This window comes from Carcharhinus amblyrhynchos, chromosome 15 (assembly GCF_965287045.1).
Source record: "Carcharhinus amblyrhynchos chromosome 15, sCarAmb.v2.hapA, whole genome shotgun sequence".
Classification (NCBI taxonomy): domain Eukaryota; kingdom Metazoa; phylum Chordata; class Chondrichthyes; order Carcharhiniformes; family Carcharhinidae; genus Carcharhinus; species Carcharhinus amblyrhynchos.
Genome location: NC_137338.1, coordinates 76,392,416 through 76,408,382, shown reverse-complemented (window position 1 = coordinate 76,408,382; position 15,967 = coordinate 76,392,416). Strand labels below are relative to the sequence as shown.

The 15,967-nt window shown below is 41.6% G+C and overlaps 1 protein-coding gene across 3 annotated transcripts in view; it reads left to right on the top strand.

The window, feature by feature from the left end:
• Positions 1-457: 457 nt before the first annotated feature.
• Positions 458-15,967, top strand: part of LOC145353470 (integrator complex subunit 6-like) — a 106,512-nt gene continuing 91,002 nt past the window's right edge. For all 3 annotated transcript variants that reach the window (XR_013888707.1, XM_080204263.1, XM_080204264.1), the window contains exons 1-3: positions 458-596; positions 781-858; positions 2,897-3,046. Coding sequence is in view for 2 of the 3 variants with exons in the window: in XM_080204263.1 (XP_080060389.1) it covers positions 486-596; positions 781-858; positions 2,897-3,046 (339 nt within the window). In the remaining variant the exon portion in view is untranslated. The remainder of the gene's footprint in view (positions 597-780; positions 859-2,896; positions 3,047-15,967) is intronic.

Genomic DNA, 15,967 nt, shown 5'->3' with positions numbered 1-15,967 from the left:
GGAGTTAAAAGGAGAAGCAAAGTTGTGCGGAGCGGCATTTAAGAGAGAGACGGCCACAGGGGCTGGAGTGGAAGGGGGAAGAGCTTGAAGGGAGCGGTTCTTCCCCTTAAACCAAGAGCTCGCCGCGGGCGGGGAGGGAGAGGGGAAAACAAACAAAAAAAAAGCAGGAGGGCGGAGGTGAAAGACAGACACAAGAAGGGCAGAGCCTTCCCCCTCCAGCCCGCTGCCATTACCCTCCCAACACACAAAGTTGGGGGGCAGAGATACCCACTTGGCTGGAGAGCCCCAGTCCCCGAGTACAGACAAGTCCCAAAGCCTGCTCGGCGGCTTCCAGCTCCATTACAGCACACTGACCTCCCCTCCTGATCTAACTCACTGACCCCCCCCCCCCCCCCCCCGCCAACCACCCAGTCCTCTCAATCCCCCTCTCTCTCTCCTCCTCCTCACCACCACCACCACCCCCCCCTTCCCCAATCATCCTCATCATGCCCATCTTACTCTTCCTCATTGACACGTCCGCCTCCATGAGCCAGCGCACCCATCTGGGCACCACCTACCTGGACATAGCCAAAGGCGCGGTTGAGACCTTCATGAAGGTAAAAAGACAAGGAATTAATGGCCTTATTTATTTGCGGGAGGGGAGGGGAGGGTGGGAGCTAGGCCTCAGGCCCCGCGCTAACGCCGAATGGAGATCCTAACTTGTGTGTCTCTCTCTCTTCCCCACCTCCCCCGTCTTTCTCTCTGCCTCCATCTTGCCCCCTCCCTTCCCCCTGTAAACAGCTGCGAGCCCGGGACCCTGCCAGCCGGGGAGACAGGTACATGCTGGTGACCTTCGATGATCCACCGTATGGTATCAAGGTAAAAAAAACTAAAACCCCGGGCCCTCATTCATGCTGGGCTTTTCATTTTTTTAATTTGATGTGTTGGGTGATTTTTTTTTTCCCCTGCGAGGAGGGGGCGAGAGAGAAGAAGAGGTTTCCCTTTCTCTCTCTCTCACTCTTTCCACTCAGGCACCCTAACTAAACATGGCCGACATGTTCCTCCTGCTGTACAGCTCAGGGTGGTGGTGGTAGCTAGGGGTGGGGGGGTGAGGAAAAGGAGGGTTAGAGATGGCTTTTCTCATGGACACGCCACCTTATTTAGCATAAAACAGAAGGGGGCGGGGGTAAACGATGTGCAGGAACTAACTTGAGGAGTTTCTGATGTTTTAAAGGATGGCGCAGAACTCTCTAGGTGACTCACTTCTCAGGAGGGTGTGTGACAGACTTGCTACTTAAAAAGGGGACCACAAACTGTCCTAAGTGCTGCTTAAGCTGGAATGGCAGTCAGCATCAAGTATCTGTCCAAACTTGCTACTTACAAGGGGGGAACACAAACCATCCTAAGTGCCAAGGTTTTCTTCTTAAAGGGGAATGACAGTCAGCATCAAGTGTAAAGTTAAAGTTTATTTACTAGTCACAAGTCGGCTTACATTCACGCTGCAATGAAGGTACTGTGGAAATCCCCTAGCTGCCACACGCCAGTGTCTGTCCGCGTACACTCAGGGACAATTTAGCACGGCCAGTGTTTCTAACCAGCACGTCTTCGGACTGTGGGAGGAAACTGGAGCACCTGGAGGAAACCCACGCAGACATGGGAAAAATGTCTGTATGGAATTTGCACAGTGACCCAAGCCAGGAATCGATCCCAGGTCCCTGGTGCTGTGGGGCAACAGTGCTAACCATTGTGCCACCATGCTGCCTGCAGACTTTTGTATATGCCCAAACTTAGTGCTTAACAGGGAATGACAGTCAGCATCAAATATCTGCCCAAACTTGCTTCTTAAAGGGGATGTTAGAATCAAGTGCCCAAACTTGCTGCTTAAAGGGAATTATAATAAGATGCACAACTGGGCTTTCTTGATGAACTATACTGTTAAGTCTCCTGCATTTTATTTAAATTACACTTAGCAATTTTTATAGAAAAAGGTTACTTTAAATGTTTGAGTTGCACATAATGTTGGACCTCGCTCTTGCTAGGATGTGCTGTGATGGCACTGATGAGGACGTTTGTTTTTAAAGGAAGAAAGAGAGCACTGGAGAGAGGTGGTGAGGTTTGGCAGGGAATCCCAGAGCTTATGGCCTGGCAGTTTTGTGTAATTATGATTAAACCTCTGGGCAACTGGAAGTACTGAGAAACAAGCACAAACATCAATGAAGGAAAAGCCTAAAAATTCACATCAGTGCATTGAACTACTGATATCCCATGGAAGGGGCAGATGCAGTTCAAATAAATATTTGCACCACAATTTCTATCTCACCCGTGTTTTTTTTGGATATAGTTGACTATTTGAGTGGGTTTTAGGGGCTGGGGTGGGGTAGCTTCTTTACAATGTTAAGAGGGAAAATTGAACAGAGGTGTAGCTGTGATGCGCTTCCTTTTCCTGTCACAGTCAGTAGAAGCCATAATGTGGAAATGCTGGCACTGGGGTGGGTGCAGTAAAAAGTGTCTCAACACCAGTTATATGCTTGAAGTACCACAAGATCATTGAGATTGAGGAGGGTTTGGTGAAGTGCAGGAGAGTTTTTAAAACGAGTCTAATTTAGGTTCAGACCACATTTGCTAATCTCCCATCTAAAAACCCCTTAGATGCAATGCCAGTGTCTGGAGTCCTGTATTCCCTTAATGCATTTGGGGCGGGGGGGACGAGAAGGAAAACATGTCTACGTCTAGAGCCTTTTCTATTGACATTGTATCGACATTGTGAAGTTACTAATCTTTTACAAATTTCTATACCTTTTGTGTGTGATATCCTGCTGCAATGTCCTATGAATACTGGCTTCCTGCAACTTAAGTGATGAAAGAATTGGAAACACTTTGAACCGAGAAAGCATGACTGAAATGTTTTATTTTTCAGGCTGGCTGGAAGGAAAACCATGCAACGTTCATGAACGAATTGAAAAATCTTCAAGCTGTAGGACTATCAACTCTTGGCCAGTCTTTAAGGACATCCTTTGATTTATTAAATTTAAATAGATTAGTTACTGGAATAGACAACTATGGGCAGGTATGTTTAACACGAGCAAAAATATCTAATAATTCTACACAAAAAAAAACTTGAAACCATCTATATACACACACGGGTGCAATAAAAACTCCCGTTAATCATTTATTTCACAGTTGTCAATGCAGGAAACAACATGGATGGAGTTGGGTGAATCAAATCATATGTATTTGCGGCGCTCAACAGTTTGATTACCCTTCCACACCTTTCCTAATTGTTGTGGATTAAACATGCCGACTGATGTGGTACTTTGTCAGACAGAATAGACCAAAAGACATGAGAGCAGAATTAAGCCACCCAGCCCATCGAGTCTGCTCCACCATTCAATCGTGGCTGATATTTTTCTCATCCCCATTCTCCCGCCTTTTCCCCATAAGCCCTGATTGCCTTGTGTTCTGTCTCTGTCTTAAAGACATCCAAAAGGTAGATCTATAATAATAGGCCTGGTGCTCCTGTGTGATTATTCTCTGATCTGTCTGTTTGGTACTATGACGGTATACCTAGGTTAAGGAAAGAGAAAGTAATTCTGGTAGTGATGCAGCAATCTGTGCTGTAAATTTCGTGCATGTGGGCAAGATTGACCTGGAAAGTTGACTGCTTGCAGCTTGCTGACAAATGCCCACTTGGGTCACTAAATGAAGCCTGGCATATGTTTGGTGATACTTCATTATGGCTTCATCGAGAGATGGGGAAGACTTGTGGGCCAAGCATTCAGTGGGCTCTGACTGATGCAGCTTTGCATAAAGGAGCGGTGGGCAATCGATCATGGGATTTTAGAAATTCTCAGCAGAAAGAGAAGTCATTTGTCTCATTATGTCCATGCTAACCAAAAAAGAAGAGGTATTCAGCCTCAGACCACTTTTCAGCTCTTGGTCTGTGGCCTTGCAAGTTATGAAACTTCAAGTGCATATTCACACTTTAAAAGCTATGAGGATTTCTGCCTTGATCAGCTTTTCAGACAGAGTTCCAGGCATCCACCACTTCAAGTAAAAGAATGTTCTCAAACTCCCCTTTAATTCCTCTAATTTCTGATGATTTCTCAAGTCACCACATGAACTCTGCCCATGTCAGTTAGTTTTTCCAGTGAGATCCATAGAGATCAGGAAAATCCTTTGCTTGATCCCTGATGTGTGATGGCGGTCATGCACGGGGAGGTCATGGCGCTTTGGTATTATCGCTAGACTATTAACCCAGAAACCCAGCCAGTGTTCTGGGGGACCTGGGTTTGAATACCTCCATGGCAATTGGTGGAATTTGAATTCAATAAAAAAAATCTGGAATTAAGAATCTACTGATGACCATGAAACCATTGTTGATTGTCGGAAAAGATCATCTGGTTCACTATGTCCTTTAGGGAAGGAAATCTGCCGTTCTTACTTGGTCTGGCCCACGTGTGACTCCAGAGCCACAGCAATGTGGTTGACTGTCAGCTGCCCTCAGGCAACTAGGGATGGGCAATAAATCCTGATCAGCCAACGATGCCAATGTCCCACAAGTAAACAAAAAAAAAATACAGTTAGCCTCTGCCTCTAGGATTGCAGTCTTCCCACTGACATTGCCATGCAACAGACTTAGCTAACCTGAATTGAGTGTGTGTGTTTGGGCTTTATAGGTGAGCTAGCTCTTGTTCCAGCAGTCAAATAGCCCATTAATAATTGTTCTTGAGATGTGGGCATTAATAATGGCCCCTTGGGAATGTTACTGAATGCACCAAACCTGTGGCACAAGAACAGTACGCAAGCACAGTTTTCTGAAAGGAGGGAATGAAAACTGTAATGCAGCATGTAAAGAGAAATTGTTTGCTTCAACTCTTTACTGAATTTCCTAGATCTGGCTGAACTTGAGTTCAAATCTCGAATTTGCACTTTTATGTTGTGCTGAGGTTTTAAAAAAAAAATCCGTCGGTCAGTCAGACTAACACTTGGAGCGACAGGATATTGCTTCCAAAGTACACTATGCAATATTTTGTGAAACCATATTTTTTTTTCTGCATGCATGTTGTGTTTCTTAACTTTACAATCTTCAAAGCTAGGCTCTGAAAAAGGATGTGTGGTAACTATAAATCTCTGAAGTTTTACTGCGGTTGGCTGGTGTACCTATATAGAAATGGAACATATGCCAAATGTGTAACAATGGTGATTATTCTTGTTGTCCTTATTGGCTTAACACCATGCCTCTGCTTATCTGCATCTGATGGCAAAGATGGGCAAATGTAACTGAAAGCATGTGTGTTTTGAGATTGGCATTGAAACCAATGTCTTGCCAATAATGCATTGATTTAAGTGTGAAATTCGAGTAAGATTTCATTCTATGGTGAAAGTATTCAGACATTTGCAGATGATTTGGATTCATAATGATCCAGCTGAAGAAAATGCTGTGTGCATATTTGTATGTTCAAATGGAAAATACCAATAACACCAATTACGGGTTTCCATTGCAGCTTAAAAGGTTCTAAATTCAGGTTACCCTGGCCTTGTTATCAGGGAATCTGTTGGGGAAGGATGTGATCTCACAAAGCATGTGGTTCTCTTTTTTAAAAAAAACACGTTCCGTCTTAGAAGTATAAATCTATAAGTCTCCGGTATAAGTGACAACAAATCTACATCGTGCCTTAAACTTTCATTCTGATTTTTGTAAACATTTCTTTTGACCCTTTTTAAACATTGGTCTGATAACAATGAATTGAAGGCAAGCGTTTTAAGCAGTTCTTACTTGTTTATGAATAGCTTGCTTATTTCCGGAATGTGTTCTTAAACAAAAGCATTTTGGACAGGGGTGAATTTGCATTCACCAAGAGTCTGAGAATTTACAGCACTGAACAAGTTTTATTATTTTCCAGAGGTGACGGGAAAGACTGCTAGCTTTTTAATCCACCATAAAGCAGCATTTGGAAAAAATGATATCTCCTTTCACTTGCATTTTGAAAAAAACTTCTTGCTTTGGCACTCCCGAGTTGTGAATTTTTCAACTGTACTATTCCAAGCCTCGAGCTGTCCACTTTCAGAAATTGATGATCAGTTCGGGAAGGCTTATTCATTGATATCAAACCTACTTCCTGTATATTTTTAGCCCCACCCACTGGTGTGAAAAAGCTTGACTCCTGCTTCTATAACATGCTGCTTTACTTGCATTGTAGTGTGGTGGTGATTTAGGGTGAAATAAATTCTTGTCTAGGTGACTTGTCATCATTTTGAATCCTCTGCAAGTTGTGGAAGGCAGATATGAGCTTTTTTTTTGTTCTAATCTTCTTGCTCAACTCGAGAAGCAACTTGTGAAAGGTCTTAACTGCATAAGTGAATTCATTTTGTAAGACATTAGCTTACTTTCAAATCTCCTGCAGTAAGTTGAATAATATTTGGACCTGAATAATTTAAAAAGGCTGACTTGCTAATTTTCTGCCCTTTTCCTGCTACATTTTCCTAATGGCTTGCCCCATTATCTTATCCAAGTAACTGTTCAAAATGATGAGTAATGAACTGGGTTGGAGTGGTCAACCACGAGGCATCACAGCTGGGGTTGATCCTGTCCTTGCTCCAACATTGCACACAGTTGAGCAAGTATCACCAGAGAGTGATCAGTCAGCATGCCTAACAGTATGATCCTGTTGTTTACAAAAGTAACCATTTGTACCTTGGGCAAGCTTGACAAAAACTGATGTTCATATCATGGGAGGTTCAAAATACACATGCACCAGAACCGTGAACAATTGACATTGCTCCCTTATGTCATTTTGAAGATAAACCTTGTGGTTTTAATAGATCAAATGGAATACTTCCCTAGTGGATGGTAAGTAAAGGTAATGCGATCGTACTTGTGAACAACATAACGTTACTGTGACCCGGCAATGGAAACATTTTAGTTCACACCAGAGTTGAATTATATTGGTGTTTTTACTGATTATTTAAAGTCCTACCAGTGAAATGAACTTGAGCGGAGATTTAAACGTGTGTTCTACCTCTCAAGGCATTAGGTTCATCCAGGAGCCCTGACTTCAAGAGCTGCTGAATCAATTGTCATTGGGATTCTTGGAATATTCAGTTTTAGAAATGTGTTCAGATGTCCATGCTCCTTAGCCCATTTACAGCATTAAAGCATTTGTAACTTTAATTTGAAGGTGAACTTTTAATATTTAGCAACTTCTAACCAATATAAAGATGTCCATTCTACTTGGACAGGAGCATAAAGGGTCCAAATTGTAATTGGTTCTATGATGTCATCTGTGTTAACAGGCTCAATGAGGCAATTGATTTTAAAATACACGTCATTTGATGGTTTACCTCGTATATCTAGAGAACAGAACAAGATCCAGCCTCAAACCTTGGTTTAAGTTTAAAGTTTATTTATTAGTGTCGCAAGTGGGCTTACGTTAACACTGCAGTGAAATTATTATGAAAATCCTTATAAACTATGAATATGCTACACTCCAGCGCCTGTCCGGGTAGACTCAGGGAGAATTTAGGATGGCCAATGCGTCTAACCAACACTTCATTTGGACTGTGGAGGAAACCTGTGTAGACTCCGCACAGTCACCCAAGCTGGGAAACAAGCCCAGATTCTCAGCACTGTGTGGCAGCAGTGTTAACTGCTCTGCCACTGTGCCATTCCTTTACTGACCTTGGCTGTGGCAGTAATAGGAATTGTGGTCAAAATGCATTTATGATGGATTTTGATTCCCCACAATAGATGGCTACTGCACACGCAGAAGTGAATAATCATCTTAGCGAGTTATTTCCTGTTGCTTATGGAACAAGACAAAGAGTTTGGGGAAGGGGAGCAAGATATAGGCACCACCCTTCTCCCATGGTGGAGTAGGGCATGCTGGGGGCAGGGCTGGTGCCTTGACTCCACAAAAATGATTGAGGGTAAAAATGATACTTAAAATTTTTTTGGTCTCTTTCACCTCATTCCCTCCTTGTTTAAAACAAAACTCTTTCTCTAAAGATTCAGCATTTCTCTTCACTCGTTATGTTTGGAAAAGTTCAAAGATGTGATAGAGATAGACAGTGACATTCTGGTTCCAAATTGTCTAGTTGATTTGGAAGTAGATGGTCTAGCCTTCTGTCCAAACAAGTTTGATCTTTAGTTCCATTTCTCTTTTTGCCCTACTCTCCTTCCCCCATGTGGAATCTCTTTACTGTCTATTATACTGGATTTGGGGGGGAAAAAAAAGTTAATCACTTGTGAAGATAGTGAGATGTGCATTGTATCCAATGTGTACTATTATCGTGGGATCATAGAATCTCGACAGTGCAGATGGAAGCCATTTTGGGTCCATTGAGTCTGCACTGACCATAATCCCATCCAGGCCTATCCCCACAACACCATCCATTTACCCTACCCAGTCCCCCTGACACTAAGGGGCAAAATAGCATGGACTGTGGGGGGAAACTGGAGCACCCAGAGGAATCCCACCAAAACACTGGAAGAATATGCAAACTGCACACACACACAGCGACCCAAGCCGAGAATCAAACCTGGGACTTTGGCACTGTGGGGCAGTAGTGCTCAGCACTGTTCCCCTGTGCATTATTTAGTATGAGTACAAGTAGTAACAGTATGAAAACGATTGTGATAAGGGATCCAATTTTAACTTACCTGAAACTCATGGACTAAAATCATCCTCAAGGTCAGTGCCGCAAATGTTTGCAGGCCTCATTGCTTAACTGCATTGTTCAAAATATTACTGGATGGAATCTTTAAGGTAGAAAATTAATTTTCCTCAGTTTTACTGTGCATGACACAACTTTAAAAAAAAATTATGTATAAATATAACGTGATGATCATAAAATTGCAATTGACAGATGTATGACAAAGGAAAACATCTGGTTGATTTTAAGCTGGACAATGTCATGTTGTCTGCAGTAATTTTCTTCAGGTGGACCATGGCTATCAGGTGAGATTTGTTACATTGGGGGAGGGGATGGTGGTTGTTTGGAGGCAGATGTATTGAGCAAACAGGTGATACCTAGTTTGCCATTGCAATGCGGAGTTCCTGAAAGGGCCATCGTTGAAAAACATTCTATGCTGTGCATGGATACGTGTATCCAATTTTCCCTGCATGTTAAGTACTTGAAAATTCACTCTCAGCTTGGTGAAGCACATTTTCTTGATCTCTGGCAGCTGTTAAATCTCAAATCATGTGAATGAATGCCCTGTGTAATTTTCTAAATTAAGTCTTTTGCTCCAGTTCACAGAGCTGATTTCAAACAGGATGGTAATTTTCTTGTCCCCAGCATTGGATTTGGGGATACCCCAGAGATGCAGTGGGGTTACCCCTTTTGGAAGCTCCCAGGTAAAATTTACCTGGCAATTGTCCAGAGAGGCTAAATTCCCCTGGACAGTTGCATTGTCCAGGCAATAGGTAACTTGAGATGGTCCTGCTTAGTTACTCTCAAAGAGCTGAAAGGGAAACAAAGCACTTCTAACTTGAGAGTTTTTCAAATACCCAAGCTGAACCTCACATGGGGGACACCCCCCCCACACTGATGTCCATATAACCCCATGCTCCTGTCTGCACCACCCTAATGGACCCCTCCGCCCCCAGCCATGTCTGACACTGCTCCTCTCTTTTCCCATCCCCACATCACATTAGAGATTTACCTTCTCCCTTTAAAGGGGGATTGTAAACTCGCCTGCTTCACTGTAGCTAGTGGTCATGTTTTCCTTTGGTCCGCTCCTTTTGCACTTTGCTGTAGGAGCTGTGGACAAGCTTTGCTTCGTGACTCATCCAGCCTGAGTCAGTAAGGTCAGGTCAGGCCAGACAGGCACTTCACATTTGAGCATGGGTAAGTTAGTACAGAGTGGCAAACCACTTACTGATTACCACTCTGAGGAAGTTGTGGGCAATAATAAACTTCTGTGAAAAACACTATCTTAATTAGTAGACCTCATGGAAGCAAGAGTATTGTAATTCTTCTAATAGGCACAGGAATGAAGTAATACTGACTTGCAATATGTTGTTTGTTCTATAGTAGTAATCTAAAGTCCACTAATTCTTGTAGTTTGCTCACACTTGAACAAAGCAAAGATTCTGGTTCTGAGCTTTGTCATCAGTGTAAAACCAATTTTTATTTTGGATGCCGCTATTCATCACTTTCCTGATTTTTAAAGTGATGTTTATTGATTAGATGTTTCCCCAGTATTCATTGCTATCCATAATACAATAAATAGGCCAAGTATTTGTGGAAACTAGTAATAGATTTTCATGATTTCCTTAAGGAGCACAATGTCAGGAAGAGCTGCAGTATCAAATTGGCATAACTGGCTGAGATTTAAGACTTCCAATTTTCTTTCAAGAATGTAGAAACTGGATTTTTAATGCCATTTTTCAACTGGATCACAGCATCGCTAGAACAAAATGTTTATTATTTTCACACCCTTGGCAAGCGCACAAAAATCTGCACCTTGCATTCAGGCTGCCTCTGTTCCCAGAATGCACCTGCTGTAATTTAAGCTCCATGACATCTGAATCAATGACTTCATCCAGAGACTGGCTGGGAGGTGGGAGGAGCAACAAGAGATTTGTCAAGTATAGTTGGTGTTTGATTGCAGCACTGGAATTCTATAATCTGAATTAATGAAATACGTTGAGACTTTAAATGCAATGCAATGCAAAGTGTAATGCCTCTGACTTAGTGCCTGAAAATATTCTGTTTATTTAGAATTTGTATAAAATGGCACTGAGGCAAAGGCAGAGTCAAACAATGCATGTCATACAATTTAAATCCCCCAGTGCTTGATCTCTATGTAATGAAAGATGAGGAACTAACTGGGTTAAATGTTTTTATCAATCCATAGTCATCAAATGTTCTGATTTTTCAGAAGAATCCTTTGCCACCCATGAGATTTTCCTTCAAATGAAACCCTATGTAGGATTTTCTTTCATCACCCTGTTCTTCAGTCAAGGCCAGCATTACACTTTAAACCTTTCCCACATAAATGAAAGGAAGTAAAACGTGCAGTATCTCACATCTCCTAAAATTTAGTGTTTTTATTACACAGGATCAATAAAGTACAACAATGTTTCAGTGTACATGGCCATACATAAAAAATGTGGGCAAATTTATTCGTGTCAAAAATGGAATTCCGAGCATTTTGTACTGTTAGACTGAACTTCTGCTTAACCTCATAGAGCCAGTTTATCATTGTTGAGAGGTTGTAAAGATTTGTGCCTTTTGCGTTTTTAAAATGCAAAACAACAACTCTTCAAGCTTTGGTTCCGGTAAGTTCAATCATTTTACAGTAACTTTTTTGCTGTCCCAGTTCCGGGTTGAAGATTTGAAGTCAGAGTCATAGAAAAGCATCATAGAAACTTACAGTGCAGAAGAAGGCCATTTGGCCCATCGAATTTGAATCGACCATAATCCCATGTATTTACCTATGCTAGTCCCCCTGACACTGAGGGGCAATTTTGCCTGGCCACTCCACTTAACCTGCACATCTTTGGACTGCGAACTGGAGGACCCGGAGGAACTCCACATGGTCGTGGGGAGAATGTGCAGACTCTGCACAGACAGTTACCCAAACTGGGAATTGAACCCGGGTCCCTGGTGCTGTGAGACAGCAATGCTAGCCACCGTGCCGCCCCACATTGAGTTACTTGGAATTGGTTAGTTGGACAGATCAGGAAGAAACACTATTACAAAACAACATAGGAAGATTAATTGAGGGAATGTAACAATTTAAGTGCAGTTAGGCATGAAATTCTCCATTTCTGGACCAGAAGAGTGTGGATCTGATTTTTTTTTTTAAATGGTGAGAAGTTAGGAGCAGTGGCGGTCCAGAGATTTGTGGTTAATGTGCATAGATCATTAAAGTTGTAGTGACTACAAAAATAATGCAAGTTTAAATGGATTAATTGGAGGGTTGCTGGAAGATCTTGCTGCAGGTTTGCAAAATCCTGCTGTGACCCATCTTGATACCACACCTTGGAAAATATATAAAGTCCCATTGTTTCCCTTCCTGAGAAACCTTGCAAACAGCATGATCAGGAATGAGGAACGTGCTTTTGAATGGTACTCTAATTAGATAGGTTCCAGCTATCTGGGCAGCATTGGTTTGGGTAGTTACACTACAGCAAATTGTTCTTACTGTATCTACTCACATGCACCTTGGCCCAAGGATCTTGGACAATGGTGTGGAGCAGAAGAACTCATTTTGCAGTCCAATTGAATAAACTCAAAAGGTGCTAGGAAGTGTTCTTCATGAGTAACTGACCTCCAACAGTTACTTGCTCCCTCCTGTAGTTTAACATAACATTCCAATCCATCCGAGGTCCTTAAGTTCCAATACTCCCAAGGTCACATCTGATCATGTTAAATTTGCCACTCTTATCCTTTGACTTTCAAAGAACTTGTGCAACATGAATTAATGATGAAACTGATGTTGAGGGTGAAATAACCAACCCCATACTCGAGCTGTGATTAAAGGGTGTACTTATCAAATAATCAATGGAGAGATTCAGATGTTTCGAACATCAGTAAGCATTGCTCATACAGTGGGTGAAGGGGTGTACAGAGTACAAAGTACTGATAAGCGAAAACATGAACAAGGAAGTTGTGAAAGGTTGGCCATTTATGGCTTTGGATTTTCTTGAGTTTTCTATGCTACAGGGGTTAGATTGAGGAGGATTTGCCTGAATTAATCTTTTTTTTTATTCCCTGGAATACACAATGTTAAGAGATGATTTGGTTGAGGTTTCTTGAAAACGTTTGATAGGATAGATGGACACCAACATTTGTCACCCTCTAGGATAAGAGGATCTTAAACTCAGAACCAGTCATTCAGGCAAGAAGTTTGGAAATACTGTTTTTGTGCAACTGTTTTAGATATGTGGAACTCTGGTCCATTTAAAAAAAAAATGGCAGTTATGCTTTTAACTCAGATTTTTGCTAGCTTCTGAAATTAAGAATTAGGGAGTCACGGTGGGTGGATGGAGTTAGAATATTCATGAGCCATGATCCCGTTGAATGATGACCATGCGGTGGAGATGCTGGCGTTGGACTGGGGTAGAGACAATAATAAGTTTCAGCACCAGGTTGAAGTCCAATATTCAGCTGATGAAGGAGCAGCACTCCGAAAGCTCGTGATTCCAAATAAACCCATTGAACTTTAATCTGTTATTGTGAGACATCTCATTTGAATGATGGCATAGTTTCACTGGGCTGTTCCTGGTTCTTACCACGATATCAGGGCAACTAGGGATGGGTAATAAATAGTGGCTCACCGGTGATGTCATTGTCCTGAGAAGGATTTTAAATAAAAGATGCCTTTACATCCATCAATTGTCCCTGAGGATTTCAAAGCCAATGAAGAACTTGTTTGATGTATAGCCACTGTTGTAAGGACATGTGAAAACCAATTTAACTACATCAAGGTCCTGCAAACAGCAATGAGATTATGACCTGATGATGTATTTTCGCAATGTTGATTTGAGGGCTAATTCCCATAGTCAGGACACGAGGGAGAAGTCCTTTTTATTTGATCCATGTGATAGTGCCGGGGGAATATTTCACATCTACCGGAGGGGACAGACAAGGCCTCTTTAATGTTGCTGCAGCATTCTTAATAACAACCTAGATTTTGTAGCAAGTTTCTAGAGAAGCTTGAACCCAGAGCCATCTGACTCGGGCAAGAATGCTACAGTGGAGTTCACCTAGCTTAGGTAATGCACTCAGCAGTTTTGCAAAAGTGCATTAAGCAAAGTGCTATAAATGGTGACAAGTGAATTTCATTCAGCTCGTATAGAAGTATGATTTGAGAGCTGACTTATTAAGTAAGTAGTAAAATAGAATTGTAGTACTGATATCTAAAAATGATTAAGTTTTAAAGCTGGCAACCAAGAATATTCACACAAGAGAATTGATATTTTTGGTTTACTATTCTCTAGGTCCTTCATTGCCTATCCTTCCCTATCTCCCTTTGTACCCTGTTTCCTTTGCTGAATGGGAAGATGACCTGTTCAGTCATCTCTGCTGATATATTCCAACTGCTGCTGGGATGCGTGCAGACTGACATTCATTTCTTATCCTGTGGGGAAGCAAAATTACCGTACAAGAACCCAGCTAAGGTCAGCAGTTTCCTGTGTGGTTCGTAAGCATGTTTCCTTATGGGGCAGTACATTGGGACGTCAGTGTGCTGCACCTCAGTCCACTGGTGTGAAATTGTGGTTGTGATTCAGTCTCTCCCACAATGTGGGTTGCCTCCTTTGTTTAATTTTATAATATCAAATTTTATTTCATTCCCTCGCCACCTGCCACTAGACCTGGTCTAATAGCTATGTCCTTCAGGACTTGATCAGCTGAGTCAGTAATGGTGCTGCAGAACTGTTCTTGGTGTTGGATATTGAAGTCTCCCATCCAGCTTACGTTCAGTGTCTTTGCCACCCTCAATGCTTCCTCCATGTGGTGTTTGAGAAAATGCATTTGGGTAGTCTTGTGCAAGGCTGTGTCCTGCATAAAACTTGGCATGTAACAAAGGATCTTCCACTACAGTCTTTTTTTCAAAAATGCTTCCTTTGTAATGTTAAAGCGTAAACTTTTGTTCCTTCGGTTGAAGTAAAATTGTTTTGGCAGGTTATGAAAGAAACTGATGGAATCTTACGCTGTGTTGCTGTTTACTATTTTAAAAGCTAGCATACTCCAGGGAGACTTTTATACAATAGTAGTTTTACAATAACTGTTGTGTACAGTTCTGTGCTTAGAAGAATTGAAGGGATCTCAAAAATATTCTTGATAATCCTATATTTAGCCCACTAAACTATCTTGAATTAATCATTATTACTCATTCATTAGTAATCAACAGTTCCATCACATTTAAAGTGATAACTTTGGCATATAATTTTCCTGTCAGATTCTTTGAACTGAGACACAATTTGAAAATCCTAATTGGTGTTTTTCTTGCATTTGAAAGTGTTCAGTAGTCAACTTTATTTTAGTAGAGATGAGCAGAATGTCCCTGTAAACCTGGTTATGAGATTAAATTGAATATTGCTGCAATAAAGAGTGTGTAACATCAGTATATATTTTCAATGAAATGTGCTAGTTTAGTCCACTGAATTTTATTTCAAAGGATCTGATCACTCAAAACTTTATTTGTATGAAATTCTGAGTACTGTTACCTCTGTCATGTAATTGCAATTATTAGACAATTTTAATGGAAAATATGACCAGCTCTAAATTGAATTGTTGGTATGGCCTTTGGCTGTGCGAATTTTTGGAATTGGTAAATTGTGGTAGACCTAATTGTGGGTGAGAATGTTAGGTGTTCTGAACAAATCTTAAACACTCATTTTGCATGACAAGTATGTGTGTCCTTCAGTCACTTCAACCACAATTTCAAATGTGCATAGTAAATGCGGTACATTAGTAGAGTTGTTAGTACTGTTGCCTCATAGCACCAGGGACCCGGGTTTGATTCCTGGCTTGGGGTCACTGTGTGGAGTTTGCATGTTCTCCACGTGTCTGTGTGGGTTTCCTCCCACACAGATGATGAAAGATGTGTTGGTTAGGTGGATTAGCCATGCTAAATTGCCCTTAAGTGTCAGGAGGACTAAGTAGGGTAAATGCATGAGGTTGTGGGAATAGAGCCTGGGTACGATTGTGGTCAGTGCAGACTGTGGGCTGAATGGCCTCCATCTGCATTGTAGGATTCTATAAATGAGATCAAATATCTCTGAAGCCCAGACTTCAGTGAATTTAGAAAATAGACAAAGCTCTGAATGGGACCAGATTCCTTATCCAAACTATTAGACTTTTTTGTTCTGTACTTTTAAGCTTTTGTCTAACTACTTGATGCTATTTGATCTCTTTATCTTTGGTGCTGAAGCTTTTGCATTTCAGTAGGTGGCACAGTGGTTAACACTGTTGTCTCACAGCTCCAGAGATCCGGGTTCGGTTCCCGGTTTGGATCATGTCAGTGTGGAGT